We start from the raw sequence: 16,258 nt of genomic DNA, 5'->3' as shown, positions 1-16,258 counted from the left end.
TGTACTGAGACCACAGCTGACACACGCAACGCTGATAGACAAATACACAATGAAAAATACGGAGCGCTCCCGAATGACTTTTTCATCTTTGGGTTTTGGGGAAAGTAGCAAGTCATGTCAAGTCATGTCAATTCAAAAGGCTCAAGTCCAAGTGAAGTCACAAGTCATTGATGTTAAAGTCTAAGTCGAGTTGCAAGTCTTTTTACATTTTGTCAAGTCGAGTCTAAAGTCATCAAATTCATGACTCGAGTCTGACTCGAGTCCAAGTCATGTGACTCGAGTCCACACCTCTGCTAATTAACACTGTGTTGGTGTCTTTTATTACACATGTGACGATGGGGTAGAGTTAACTGGGACGGCTTTAGGACCCGGGTGCCGTCACCTTGGGGAGGTGGGCGTGGCCAGGCCGGCGGGGTGGAGGAGGAAGCTGCAGTCCATCTGCTCATACCTCCCTTCGCGCGCAACCGCGACGTCCTGACTGAGTCGAGGGCGATGAGAGAGGCGGGCTGCGACTAAGGAGAGAACACCGCCGTCATTATCCCCACCACCACCACTACGACGACGACGACCATCACCTACCTCGGCCCCCACACCCGTGACGTTTGACGCGGCGTGACGCCTGAGCCAGCCCCGCCGCCAGCATGTCGGTGCTCGCCCTCCAAGAGTACGAGTTCGAGAGGCAGTTCAACGAGGAGGAGGCCATTCGTTGGATGCAGGAGAACTGGTAAGACCATGCCCGGCCTTTTGTACCGCAGCGCCCACAAAACTGCTCCAACCTACAACGGCTGGCATCCATCCGCCTTAGCACATCGTTGCATTTCATAACCATGCACTCTGTCATCCCTCTGATTTAACGCCGCCTCGCTCTACCCCCGCCGGTATCAGTCACTGGGATGATAAAGGTCATCGTGGCCCCGCGGCTGCAGCCACGTCCCTGCAGCCGTGTCCCTGCAGCCATGTCCCTGATAGTGGTGATGCTCATAGGGTAGAGCCTGCATAGCTTCTTAGTTTGGCAGTACAAAATGCATACTAAAGGTGACAGACGCTCTATTACTAGGAACAAGAAGCATTCATTCTGATGTGTCCCAATATGATATTAAATGGTTAAAAATGATTAGACACTTACATTCCACTTTCTAGCCCAAGTAGGGCTGTGTGTGTGCGTGTGAGGCCGCATGGAAGGACAGGCAACAAGCGTGTAGGAGCGCGTCCATCCCCTGGCACTGAGTGTCCACCAATGAGATGCATCTACTGATGTCTGCTGACCCGGCAGCAGCCAATCAGGTCGCAGCATTCTGTACCCACTTCCTTGGAGCCAGCTGTGTAGTAGCTGTCACACAGCTGGCCAGTGGAGATTAAAGAGGTCATATGTTTTTTTTTCCTACATTTAAAGTACCAGTAAACAAGTTGCCTCTTTATATACATGTATGTGTGTGTGTGTGTGTGTGTGTGTATATGTATATATATATATATATATATATATATATATATATATATATATACATATATATATATGTATTTATATATGTATGTATGTATGTATATATATATGTATATATATATATATATATATATATATATATATACATACATACATACATACATATATATATATACATATATATGTATGTGTGTGTATCTATATACGTGTGTGTGTGTGTATCTATATATGTATATGTGTGTATATACAGGTAAAAGCCAGTAAATTAGAATATTTTGAAAAACTTGATTTATTTATAAATAAAGTTGATTTGATTTGATTTCAGTAATTGCATTCAAAAGGTGTAACTTATACATTATATTTATTCATTGCACACAGACTGATGCATTCAAATGTTTATTTCATTTAATTTTGATGATTTGAAGTGGCAACAAATGAAAATCCAAAATTCCGTGTGTCACAAAATTAGAATATTACTTAAGGCTAATACAAAAAAGGGATTTTTAGAAATGTTGGCCAACTGAAAAGTATGAAAATGAAAAATATGAGCATGTACAATACTCAATACTTGGTTGGAGCTCCTTTTGCCTCAATTACTGCGTTAATGCGGCGTGGCATGGAGTCGATGAGTTTCTGGCACTGCTCAGGTGTTATGAGAGCCCAGGTTGCTCTGATAGTGGCCTTCAACTCTTCTGCGTTTTTGGGTCTGGCATTCTGCATCTTCCTTTTCACAATACCCCACAGATTTTCTATGGGGCTAAGGTCAGGGGAGTTGGCGGGCCAATTTAGAACAGAAATACCATGGTCCGTAAACCAGGCACGGGTAGATTTTGCACTGTGTGCAGGCGCCAAGTCCTGTTGGAACTTGAAATCTCCATCTCCATAGAGCAGGTCAGCAGCAGGAAGCATGAAGTGCTCTAAAACTTGCTGGTAGACGGCTGCGTTGACCCTGGATCTCAGGAAACAGAGTGGACCGACACCAGCAGATGACATGGCACCCCAAACCATCACTGATGGTGGAAACTTTAAACTAGACTTCAGGCAACGTGGATCCTGTGCCTCTCCTGTCTTCCTCCAGACTCTGGGACCTCGATTTCCAAAGGAAATGCAAAATTTGCATGGTTGGGTGATGGTTTGGGGTGCCATGTCATCTGCTGGTGTCGGTCCACTCTGTTTCCTGAGATCCAGGGTCAACGCAGCCGTCTACCAGCAAGTTTTAGAGCACTTCATGCTTCCTGCTGCTGACCTGCTCTATGGAGATGGAGATTTCAAGTTCCAACAGGACTTGGCGCCTGCACACAGCGCAAAATCTACCCGTGCCTGGTTTACGGACCATGGTATTTCTGTTCTAAATTGGCCCGCCAACTCCCCTGACCTTAGCCCCATAGAAAATCTGTGGGGTATTGGGAAAAGGAAGATGCAGAATGCCAGACCCAAAAACGCAGAAGAGATGAAGGCCACTATCAGAGCAACCTGGGCTCTCATAACACCTGAGCAGTGCCAGAAACTCATCGACTCCATGCCACGCCGCATTAACGCAGTAATTGAGGCAAAAGGAGCTCCAACCAAGTATTGAGTTTTGTACATGCTCATATTTTTCATTTTCATACTTTTCAGTTGGCCAACATTTCTAAAAATCCCTTTTTTGTATTAGCCTTAAGTAATATTCTAATTTTGTGACACACGGAATTTTGGATTTTCATTTGTTGCCACTTCAAATCATCAAAATTAAATGAAATAAACATTTGAATGCATCAGTCTGTGTGCAATGAATAAATATAATGTACAAGTTACACCTGTTGAATGCAATTACTGAAATAAATCAAGTTTTTCAAAATATTCTAATTTACTGGCTTTTACCTGTGTGTGTGTGTGTGTGTGTGTGTGTGTGTGTGTGTGTATATATATACACACACACACGTACGTACGTGTGTGTATATATATATATATATATATATATATATATATATATATATATATATATACACACACACGTACGTACGTGTGTGTGTGTGTGTGTGTATTAGAGGATATGCTCTAAGAATTCACATGTTGTCACTGGCGATGTTTTTGTGAGTGACCCACTTCCGGACGGAAAAACACGAGTGATGACGTCACTGTTGTAGTTTTTAGCGCTTCCATAGCGAGTCTACTGACAGATATAAGTTCGAACTGTACTCTACTTTGTATTAGAAATGGCAACAGCGGAGGATGCATGTGCATGTACGAGCCAGTCTGCCCTAGAGGTGGGGTAAATAATCTATTTTGAGTTGCATCGCAATTCGGACATGGACGATTATAGAATTTATTAGTAAATGTCAATAATCGATAATCAATTTATTTATTGTAAATAAAGTAATGCAGACGTCACAGAAAAATCCGACCAGCTCCTTTACTATCGGGCAGTTATGGTCCAGTTTTTTACACATTTTCATTAATTTAATAAATGTGGGAATTAATTTAACTGTTTCTTATTCCAAATTATGTTTCTTTAAAGTTGCAAGTGACAATGGTTTATTTAGTGAAACAAAAATAAATGTAAAACTGCACGAATATACAAATATACAAAATTAAAAATGCATCAATAATCGATTTTTAATTTAATCTTAGCTCTCAAATCGAATCGTGAGGTGCCCAAAGATTCCCACCTCTTGTCTGCCCAACAACAAGTGAATAGAGAAAAAGAAGTAGCTTATTGACTACAAAGTGGACTACAATGGTGGACCAGCGCAAAGCACTTTGGGTAAATTTGTACCAAATATGAATAATCCGCTGATGTTGATGACTTGGGAACAAATCACTAATGGGTGAATTCCGAATGGCTCATTTCCAGGAAGTATGATGGAAGGCAAGTTTCTAAATATATCTACGGTTACGTTTTAAAATGTTTGATACTGATACATGTCCTAAATACACAACAGCAGATACCTTATTAACATCAAGCATTGTGTGTGGTCGTTAATACTTCAAGTTATTTTGGTTTACAGTAGGAATTAGTGGAAATTGGAATTGCAGAAAAAGTAGCATAGAAATCCAGTCAGGGTTATGCAGCGTAAAGCGGTGCGAGGTCATCATATGTAATCCATAATGTTGCCTCACTTTGATAAGATCTTTCCTCAGGTACTGTACATTTTACACAGCAACAGATAACATGTACACTGGCAGTTGACACAATTCTCTTAGTTGATAAAAGACAGGAGACAACGAGGCCAACAAAAGGCAGTTTTGAACTAAAGACAGCTAAAAACGATGTTTACATGACAAACATATTTAAGTATGGTTGCAGACTTCTCCCTTCAATATTATTTCATACCTTTTAAGTAGCAGTAGAATGGACAAACAAGTTTCCCCTATATTGAAGCTATTCTCATAAACATCTTATTTATAACACCAAAAGACTTACAAGGGGTGCGAGTAAATACATATGATCGAAATAGTATCAATCTCACAGAGATTCCCGAGCCATTTTGAGAAGATAATGAGCAAGCCAATCACGTGATCTGTGTCGTAGAGATGGGAACCACAGATCCCTTCCACATCAACAACAATGCAAATCATGTAGACTTTGTGAGAGCCAACACGATTACCGTATTTTTTGGACCATAGGGCATACCGGATTATAAGGCGCACTGCCGATGAGCAGGTCTAGTCAGGACTATTTTCATACAAAAGATTATAGGGCGCATTAAAGGGGTCATATTATTATAATTTGTTTTCTAAATTGCAAACACTTCCCTGTGGAAATGTGTTGTCTGTACTTTGGTTTTGCGGCAATCGCCGTGGTTAGGGGTTTTATTTTTAGGCCATATTGCCTAGGCCTAGTCTCTGCTAACATTATTTTCAAGTGTTGAAAGTGCAAATATGCAAACAACAATGCTTTGAACAGGTTAAACCAAGGAGCAATGTGTACAGTCACTAACCAGTAATTAAAACTGTAGCATGTTGTCTAGACAATATAACGACAATAGAACATGTTATGTTAAATGCGCCCTTTGATCCAGTGCGTCTTTTCTATGAAAATGGACCTCAATAGACCCGCTGTGTGCCTTTTATTAGGTTCACATTTCCAGTTGAATTGCGAAAATGAATGGCCTTTTACACGATTGAGTTGTCTGAGTGTGCGACCAAGTCGGACGGGGTTCACTGTGTATCACACGATTACCCTTGGCAATGGAGTCAAATGTAAACAGCAGCAGACAGTTGTGTAATGATATCGATACGGGACTATTTACGTGATCCAATATTGACATTGTGCAAGTGTCGCGTCTCCAGCCTGCTGACTCAAGCTGAACTGCTGCATCATCACCACCATCCCTTGTTACCTTGCAGTGCCTTGAGTCTAGGCTAAAAACCGCTTAGGTAGAATGTGTCTCCCCTTTGAAGAGCCCCAACTCTGCAGGGCTTTTAAAATTTGAATGGAGATTTTTGCTCTGAATTCGCAACCAAGATGCACTTTTTGGTTTAGATTATATTTAACATTTCTAAAGGGACGGCGTGGATTTTTTAATGTATTCTGCAGTGTGTATTGTTTCTGTATCATATCTCTCCTGTACAGTGTATAGTATAATTGAGACTAAACTATGTTATCATAATATTAAGGATGTGCCAAACTATTGGCTGAATTGCGTAAAAAAGTAAGTGATCAGTCAATGCCGATTGATGCCTTTTAATGCTGATTACTCTAGTTAGTACTTAAACAGTTCTGTCAACTATGTGTCCAACAGTTATCTCCATACGCCTTGCGAAGCCGCTCCCCTAAGTTAACAATCATCACCTCCATTGCGACAAATAAACTGAATTTCTAATATTGTCACTGGAGGGCGAGACTAAACATGTTACACACCCAGTAAGGCGCCAAAAAGAAGGCATGCTAATCGCTAAGCGTGTCTCTAAGCTTGAAACAACACAACAAAATAAGTGCTAGTAAAGGTTAAAGAAGTGTAGATGGTAGCAGGGGTGTCAAACAACATAGATTTTAGAATGCATCGCGACTCTTTTTCGGAACAATTCTTAATTGATTAAAAAAAAAAAATCAAAAAACGATTAAATAAAAAAAAATACAATAAAATGTTTAATTTATTTTATTTTATTATTTTTAAATCTGTCCTGTCCAGCCACTCAAGAAAATCATATTGTTGATGTAGATACCCATATCTGCTGTACAGATTTAAATAAGAAAAGGGAAGCTCTGTTGCCTTATTTGTATTTGACTTTATTAAATGTTTGGGTAGAATTTTCCTAAACAAAACCAGTTTTTCTTTGAAGTAATTTAGAAATGTATCATACCTGTGTATCTATTTTATGGAGGAATGTAGTTAATCATTGAACAAGCACCCAATGTTATTAAAAAAGTATTGATTTTGAATCGAGAATTGTTTTGAATCGGGAATCCATTCTGAATCGAATCGTTACCCCTAAGAATTGAATCGAATCGTGTGGTGGCCAAAGATTCACAGCCCGAGTAGAGGGAACCCCGTTACAGCAGAAAGTAAGCAGCCATTAACAGGAAATTAACAAGTAACATAAGTATCTAGAGAGAATTTAACTGTGCTCTGTTGCTGTGTAGCAGCCAGAGTTGAAGGTGAGGGCGTATCGACCAGTATATTGGTGTCGATACTAAGAGGAGTATATGATTGATACTAAAGTGATTGGATCAATATTTTTATTTTCACAAAATCAGTTTTTTGTTTGTTTTTGTTATCGTTTACAAATTTGGGTAATTATTCCCTGGACACAGGAGAACTTTTAGTGCCAAAACCAAAGAACTTCAATGAGTTGTAGATAGTGGTTTGTTTTTTTGTTTAGTTATTGTGTACTTTTGACATTGTTTTGATCAAACAATTTTATGTAATAAGAGAAAATTACAGAATTCCAACTACTTTAAATATTGTGTTTTGCCACTTCAGGGATGATCAGAATCGGTAGCGCAAACCTCTGATCAGAACACCCCTACAGTAAATTTGTAATCGTACATTGGAAAAAGACTACAAGCAAACATTTTCTGTCACTTTTATTTTTGGAACTGCATCCTCTGTGTCTTCAGGTGACCTTTTAAAAATAGCAGAATTATCAATCACTTCTGTTAGAGGGAGCTGACGACTATAGTTTAGATTTGTCATTGTATGCTGGCTTTTGTTCTTTGTAGTCATTCCACACAAGAGTGTTGTAGTTTGACTCGAGCTGAAGATGCCAATGATTAAAGCTCCTTATCCATCTACAGCATCTGACAAAAGTAAAACTTCAGCAAGCTCTTCATTGTACCATGTCAAGGTACAATACTTTAGAACGTTGGGCTGGTCTACATGGCTGAAAACTGTATCACAATATAAGTGTTTTATATCGGTTGATATCGATGATATTGTGTTTATGACCTATTAAAAATAGGGACCAGAAGAAAAAACATATTAAATGTAAACATTTTTATTAAAATGTAACCTTCCTCTGATTATAATCCTTTCAGCTATCAAGACAGAAAGGAAATGGAACTAGCATGGAAAACACTGAATGTACCGTATTTTTCGGCCTATAAGGGGCACTTAAAATCCTTTCATTTTATCAAAACTCGACAGTGCGCCAAATGTACGGAATAATTCTGGTTTTGCTTACCGACCTTGAAGCTTTTGTATTTGGTATGTGGTGAAATAAGTGTGACTAGTAGATGGCAGTCACACATAAGAGATAAGGGTAGACTGCAATATGATGGCAGTCACACATAAGAGATACGTATATACTGCAATATGACTCAAGCAAAAAAACAACACCAAAATTGTATGTTCCATTGAAAATATACACACGGCGCTCAAAAATCTATCAAAATGTTTTAGTACGACTTTGGTAAGCTATGAAGCCGCGCAGCTTGATGGATTGTACTGTACTTACCGAAGGACTACGATTCGTTTAAAAAAAAAAAATGTAAACGGCCATACTGTCCGGGTGACTTTTCCTGTTTTATCCACGATTTCTTCGCTCTTTGCAGCACTCATTTTTTACTGTTTTATTCTCACTCCATGCAGAGAATCAACAGCGAGACAACACGATGACACAACCAAACTCGATACTGTTTCGTGATTGGCTTTTAGCGTGTCCCTGCCATTGCTCAATGATCACTCCCTGTTTTGCTAGGATACCAAAACACGGGTGCCTTTGTTCATGCAACCAACCTTACTTCGTGACTTCCGGTTCCCTCCGACCAAAAAATATATTTTTATCAAATACATTTTTCATTGATATCGATTACGTATCCATTGCAATATATATTGATATCTGTTTATTGGCTAAGTCTTAAAAGACGGTAAATTTGGATATACTTTAGAGAAGTCAATGGACATGAGTCAACACACAATCATTACTGTCTAAACGTCTGATAACACAAGTGAGTATACCTCACCATGAACATGACCAAATTGGGTCCAATGGCTTTGAGAAAAGCTGCGTTGAGTTATTTTCAGTAGATAGTCAATCTCTGCTGCTGTATAATGTGTACGTGGACTACTTTAAAGTATGTCAGTGTAGGTTTTTTGGCAAGATAAAATGGTTATTGTGCAAGTCGCATGTACAGAGCCTCAGAATGCTGCTGCCATCAAATGACGCTGATCAGTCCCGACTGTGTTCAGTCAGCCGCCGCAGGCTGAGCTGCCAGCCTTCTCACAACTGATGAGGTCAGCCAGGAAGATGTGGGCCGGCTCTTTAGGAACGGCGGTGTGCCGCCAGTGCTATTTCTGCTGCTGTGCTTGCACATCTTATCAGTCCTTCAATTCTATTTTACCTAAAAAAAAACGGAGTATGTGGGACCTCACAGTGAGTTTCCACAAGGCATACTTGCCAACCCTCCCGGATTTTCCGGGAGACTCCCGAAATTCAGCGCCTCTCCCGAAAACCTCCCCGGAAAAAAATTTCTCCCGAAAATCTCCCGAAATTCAGGTGGACTCAGGTCCATGCGGACCTGAGTCCACTAACCCACAATATAAACAGCGTACCTGCCCAATCACGTCATAACTGTAGAATGATCGAGGGCGAGTTCTTGGTTCCTTATGTGGGTTTATTGTTAGGCAGTTTCATTAACGTCCTCCCAGCGCGGCAACAACACACAACAGCAGTCACGTTTTTGTCTACCGTAAAGCAGTTCGTCTGCCGTAAACAGCAATGTTGTGACACTCTTAAACAGGACAATACTGCCATCTAGTGCATTTAATGAAAGCACTTTTGTGCGTGCCACACAGCAATGCATCATCAGAGAGGGTGTTCAGCATGGTTCGAAAAATAGTGACAGAGAATAGAACAAGGATGGACAATTCAACCCTTAACTCAACAATGAGTAGATGAGTGTTATGTGTGTGTATATGTGTAAATAAATGAACACTGAAATTCAAGTATTTATTTTATATATATATATAATAAAATAAATATATATTTATAGCTAGAATTCACTGAAAGAATGAAATATGAAATTCGTGCTGCAGTCTGCAGGTGTACCTAATGTTGTGGCCCTGTCATTCACAACTCCCCCAACACGAACATTATTGTTTTTGCACTTTTTGGCTTCTTATTAAATAACTTTTTTAAATAGATTCAATCTTGCACATGGAAAGTTTAAGTGTGGGCCTTAGTTAATATTACACTCCTGTCAGGGGGTGCATTCTACGGCGGGGGTGCATTCTCTACCACCAGGAGGCGGGATTACTGCGAGCCTCACACAGTGCGTCTTCGCAGCCGTTTTATGATTGCTCAGCACAAGAAATACTTTACACACATACAGTTGTTGACAAAATACACTGTACATTATATACCTCAGCTAACTAAACTATGGAAATGTATAATATAATTCATATAGCAATACGGTCTCACTGCACAGCAGGCCAGCAGTTAGCCGAGTTCGCAATCCATGGTGGCAGTGTCGTGCCTCAACTGGCTGCTGATCACAGCAAGTCTCTTCTCAGTATTTGAACGGCAAATGTGAAAATTCAGCGATTTGACTGCACGTCACTTATATATATATATATATATATATATATATATATATATATATGAAATACTTGACTTGGTGAATTCTAGCTGTAAATATACTCCACGCCCCCAACCACTCCCCCGCCCCCACCTCCCGAAATCGGAGGTCTCAAGGTTGGCAAGTATGCCACAAGGCAATTTAAAATTTAAACCGACTGCGCCCTGCAGACTTGCGCAATGTAAACAGTGAAAGTGTGACAATCTGATAGCGGCACATCTTGACTGAGCAGTAAAAGAATGTGGTTCTTTGAATTGGTAAAGATTGATGGATGATTGCATCCAGGGTGTGTCCCGCCGCTATATCGAATCAGCTGCTGAGATGGGCTCCAGCTTGACCCTATGTATGTTCAAGCTAATGGATGGAAGGAAATATTGCCCAGCGCTGGCCTGCGTGGACTCTGTCTTGTTTTCAAGGACAGAAGCTGCTCTGCAACCTTGTAGGGCAGACATGCTGTAGCTGATGGAGTGAAGCAATGTGGGCACATAGTTTTTGGACTGGTTCTTTAAATAGCTCAGTCTATCGAACATATTAACAAAGCTCAGATCATAACGTTTAAGGAAGTACAATGAAGGTTTTAGCTTTTATGGGAGAATATCTGTGCACTCAATTATGCAACTGCTGTACATGAACAAATCATTTTTGCCATCTCAATGTTGACTTTTTGCTGGGCAACCTTTGACTTTTGTCTTGTCATCATATGTTCATTTCACAAATCAGTAGGTACTCTTCAACTCATTAAAGGGGAGCTGAACTTTTTTTTTTTTAATGTAATATATCATTCACCAGAGGAACTCGTATGTTTCACATACACTGTATTGCCAAAAGTATTTGGCCGCCCATCCAAATGATCAGAATCAGGTGTCCTAATCACTTGGCCCAGCCACAGGTGTATAAAATTAAGCACTTAGGCATGGAGACTGTTTCTACAAACATTTGTGAAAGAAAGGGCCGCTCTCAGTGATTATCAGCGTGTAACTGTCATAGGATGCCACCTGTGCAACAAATACAGTCGTGAAATGTCCTCGCTCCTAAATATTCCAAACTCAACTGTCGGCTTTATTATAAGAAAAGTGAAGAGTTTGGGTACAACAGCAACTCAGCCACCAAGTGGTAGGCCATGTAAAATGACAGAGAGGGGTCAGCGGATGCTGAAGCGCATAGTGCAAAGACTTTCTGCACAGTCAGTTGCTACAGAGCTCCAAACTTCATGTGACCTTCCAATTAGCCCACGTACACTACGCAGAGAGCTTCATGGAATGGGTTGCCATGACCAAGCGGCTGCATCTAAGCCGTACATCACCAAGTCCAATGTAAAGCGTGGGATGCAATGGTGTAAAGCATGTTGCCACTGGACTCCAGAGCAGTGGAGACGCCTTCTCTGGAGTGATGAATCACGCTTTTCCATCTGGCAATCTGATGGACCAGTCTGGGTTTGGAGGTTGCCAGGAGAACAGTACATTTCGGACTGCATTGTGCCGAGTGTGAAATTTGGTGGAGGAGGAATTATGGTGTGGGATTGTTTTTCAGGAGTTGGGCTTGGCCCTTTAGTTTTAGTGAAAGGAACTTTGAATGCTCCAGGATACCAAAACATTTTGGACAATTCCATGCTCCCAATCTTGTGGGAACAGTTTGGAGCGGGCCCCTTCCTCTTCCAACATGACTGTGCACCAGTGCACAAAGCAAGGTCCATAAAGACATGGATGACAGAGTCTGGTGTGGATGAACTTGACTGGCCTGCACAGTTTCCTGACCGTAACCCTGTAGAACACCTTTGGGATGAATTAAAACGGAGACTGAGAGCAAGGCCTTCTCGACCACCATCAGTGTGTGACCTCACCAATGCGCTTTTGGAAGAATGGTCGAAAATTCCTATTAACACACTCCGCAACCTTGTGGACAGCCTTCCCAGAAGAGTTGAAGCTGTAATAGCTGCAAAAGGTGGACTGACATCATATTGAACCCTGTGGGTTAGGAATGGGATGGCACTTCAAGTTCATATGTGAGTCAAGGCATGTGGCCAAATACTTTTGGCAATATAGTGTATGTAAGAGAAGAACACAAATGTTGCTTTTTTTACGCATTCTAATTCGTAAATAGCCACGAGCAAATTTCAGCCAAGCGCTCCGTTTTATAAACACACTGTAAGTACAGTACATATGTAACATAGTAACCGGCACATTCATAGCATCTGATATTTACATATTTTGGTCAACAACACCATTGCTAATCATGGCAGAATTTATGAGACAACAAAGACTACTTTGGGACAAATGTTGATCCAAAACCTGATATTTTTGAGGAGGTGGCTCTACAAGATTTAAAAGCTGATGGATAATTAAACTTTAGTGATACACTCAGCATAATGTAGCAATATTACGAAGTGCTACACAAGATATACAAACTATGAACATAAAACAATAATTACTCACTGGGATGCGGACTGATTGGATCTTTATAGCTTCCCTTTTAGATAAAGAATTAAACATAATCCACCCGGAGGTAAAAAGTTGAATGTCAAAATCTACCAATTTCTCGGATTATGGCCACATCCTTCTACAATACAAGTGAGAAGCATGATTTAACTTTCACCAGCTCAGAGGCGATGCAGCAGCTCACCAGCTCAATATGTCAATATAGCAGCATGAGCTAGTTAGCTCTTTTGATCATGGCACAGCTAAAAATTGTTTGTCTGTGTTAGCAATTATAAGAAAAATATTGCGAATACTTGGTCAAAATTCAGGTCACAAGTGTAAATGTAGTATTGTTGGCAGTTTTTGGATGATGTTTTGAGAGGGCTTTATGGGCGCAATAGAGTACTTCTATTAGTTGCATTGTTAGCCACCACGTACTGGCTGTATTTACGACTTAGAATACATAAAAAAATAAAAACATTTCCCTTTAAGTTTAGGGTTGATTTGGGGATTAAAAAAAACTGGTGTTTGCACTGTACTGACTCGTTCATTTTACAGTTCTTTGTGTGATGTAATTAGTACCGGGGGTGCTATGCTAATTGGATTACATGTGCCTGCTTCCTTGCGAACCTTTTGGTCCTTTTGAGGCTCCCTGCTACATGGCAGTCACGTGTCCTGTGCTGCAAATTAAATATCCTTCCCCTGCGACGGTGTGCGACTGCTGCATGCCGACGTTTACATAGTTTACATACATTAGCGCACTGTAAGCGCACGTCGCCAGGAAGAGACTGCAGACTCATCCTCAGACTGCAAACTCGGGATTACGTAACTGCTGAAATCTCCTGGACCGGCTAATAGGGATCCAAGTTCCACAGCAGGTTAGCCAGCAGCTCCATACAGTGCTGCCGGTGGGGCGAGGGGAGGGTAGTTGCACCCAAGGGATTCCTATATTTGGCACGATACTCCAACTTCCTCCTTCGTTACTCATGCTTGGCTGCACCAGCATGAGTACCACTAACTTACTTGGATAGAACAGATGAGATGTACAGTTTGTGTTATCCATACATAATCATCCTCATTTCATTACATGACAATACCAAATGCATCAAGTCTATATTTATAACTTGACAATGAGTTCCTTCAGTGTTGACATGATGTGAATTCACAGACATGTGTCAGAAATACAGACTTGACTACAGAATATGCCGGACCACCGTGGTCTTAATCAGAGGTGGGAAGCTTTGGGCACCTCACGATTCGATTACTATTACGATTCAGGAGCTACGATTCGATTAAAGATCGATAATTGAATTAGAATTTTTCATTTATTAATGGAAAACCTCTTGAGATGCAGCATCTCGTTTTCAAGGGGGACCAAATACATTTAAAATGAACACAATACAGTACAACACAGGACAAGTTACACAACAAACAATTACAGACAATCATTAAAGACAATTGCGCTAAGATACCTCTCAACTCACACAGCTCTCCCAGAATTTACAATATTTACAAAAGAATAACATGTAATGCAGTAAAATAAATATAATATTAATACATTTAATTCCAACCAAGGACATACTACATACAGTGGCATTCAGTTTTAAAATAAACAAAAAGAGACATTTTAAAGGGACCAATGGTTGATAAAGACCTCAGAGAGACAGGCAGCTTTTAATTTATGTACAATATATTGATGCGGTTTTGCATTACTTTTCGTTTCACTAAAAACGCATTTATCACTTGCAACTAGTGTTGTCCCGATACCAATATTTTGGTACCGGTACCAACATTATTTCGACACTTTTCTAAATAAAGGGGACCACAAAAAAATTGCATTATTGGCTTTATTTTAACGAAAAATCTTACGGTACATTCAACATATGTTTATTATTGCAAGTTAGTCCTTAAATAAATTAGTGAACATACAAGACAACTGGTCTTATTAGTAAGTAAGCAAACAAAGGCTCCTAATTTAGTCTGCTGACATATGCAGTAACATATTGTCATTTTCCGTTCTATTATTTTGTCTACATTATTAAGAACAAGTGGTAGAAAATGAATTATTAGTCTACTTGTTCATTTACTGTTAATATCTGCCTCCTTGTCTTTTAACATGTTCTAGCTACACTTCTGTCAAAATGTAATAATCACTTATTCTTCTGTTGTTTGATGCTTTACATTAGTTTTGGATGATACCACAAATTTGGATATCAATCCGATACCAAGTCGTTACAGAATCATACATTGGTCATATTCAAAGTCCTCATGTGTCCAGGGACATATTTCCTGAGTTTATAAACATAATATAAATTAAAAAAAAAAACAAAAGAAGATGTTGTGATGCCAAAAAATATCGACGTAATCATAGTAGTATCGACTAGAAACGCTACTGTACTTGGTATTATTACAGTGTATGTTAGGTGTAGGACCGGTACTTTTCAGAGGTGGTATAGTACCGTATATCGTACAACCCTACTTGCAACTTTAAAAAAAACAATTCATTTGGAATAAGAAACAGTTAAATTAATTCCCACATTTATTAAATTAATGAAAATGTAAATCTGGACCATAAGTGCCCGATAGTTAAGGAGCTGGTCGGCTCTCTTGGTGAGGTGGCTCACTGCAGTCAGCCACATTTTATAACTGTCTGCATTTCTTTTACAATAAATAAATCGTTTATCGATTATTGATGTTTACTAATCAATTCTATTATTGTCCATGTCTGACTTGTGATGCATCTATAATCGATTATTTACCCCACCTCCAGTCCTATTTTATTTGAATTAGGACAGTACATATCAATCAATATGTCAGCAAAACAGCTTCAATATAAATATGCTAAAACAGCTACATTGCATCCATTGTCCTAAGATAGTTAGGAAAACACTAACACACAGTAATACACAATAGAAGAACAATAACGCCACAGGTACAAATAAGGGCTGCAACTAAATTACTATTTTGATAGGCCATTAGTCAATAATAATGTGATCTCCTTTGCAGACTCTACCGTCAAGTATGGCCTTATATGTTTAAAGTTTGCCAAGTTAAATATATCTATGGAAGGTATTTTTTTAACATGGTCTTTGAAAGCAAAGTTTCAATCAAAGATTACTCCGAGATATTACGTTTTGTGCTACCTCTGAATGCTCTCCATTGACCAGAGATGATGGCTTTTCTCCCCCTACTGGCTGACGTGAGAAGCCAAAGTTATTTGTACTCAATATTGTTTGCCACCTCAAAGTAGTATTTGTGGCCAGACCATGGGGCAGATTACGTACACACAAAAGAACACTGAACATTTGGGCCGAAAAACTACAGGAATCTAGAAGATGAGACAAAGCGGTGTTCGACTCTACCTGTGTTCTTGAACAGTCAAAGGCCAGGTCTTCTGAAATA

General features: G+C 39.8%; 1 protein-coding gene across 1 annotated transcript in view; it reads left to right on the top strand.

Annotated features, from left to right (window-relative positions):
* The first annotated feature begins 394 nt into the window (after positions 1-394).
* elovl6 (ELOVL fatty acid elongase 6) overlaps positions 395-16,258 on the top strand; it is a 38,182-nt gene continuing 22,318 nt past the window's right edge. Inside the window, exon 1 of the mRNA XM_061976595.1 lies at positions 395-724. Coding sequence (XP_061832579.1) covers positions 642-724 — 83 coding nt within the window. The 5' untranslated portion in view covers positions 395-641. The remainder of the gene's footprint in view (positions 725-16,258) is intronic.

This window comes from Nerophis lumbriciformis, linkage group LG16 (genome assembly GCF_033978685.3).
Source record: "Nerophis lumbriciformis linkage group LG16, RoL_Nlum_v2.1, whole genome shotgun sequence".
In the NCBI taxonomy this organism is placed as follows: domain Eukaryota; kingdom Metazoa; phylum Chordata; class Actinopteri; order Syngnathiformes; family Syngnathidae; genus Nerophis; species Nerophis lumbriciformis.
This window is presented reverse-complemented; position numbering and strand designations above follow the sequence as displayed.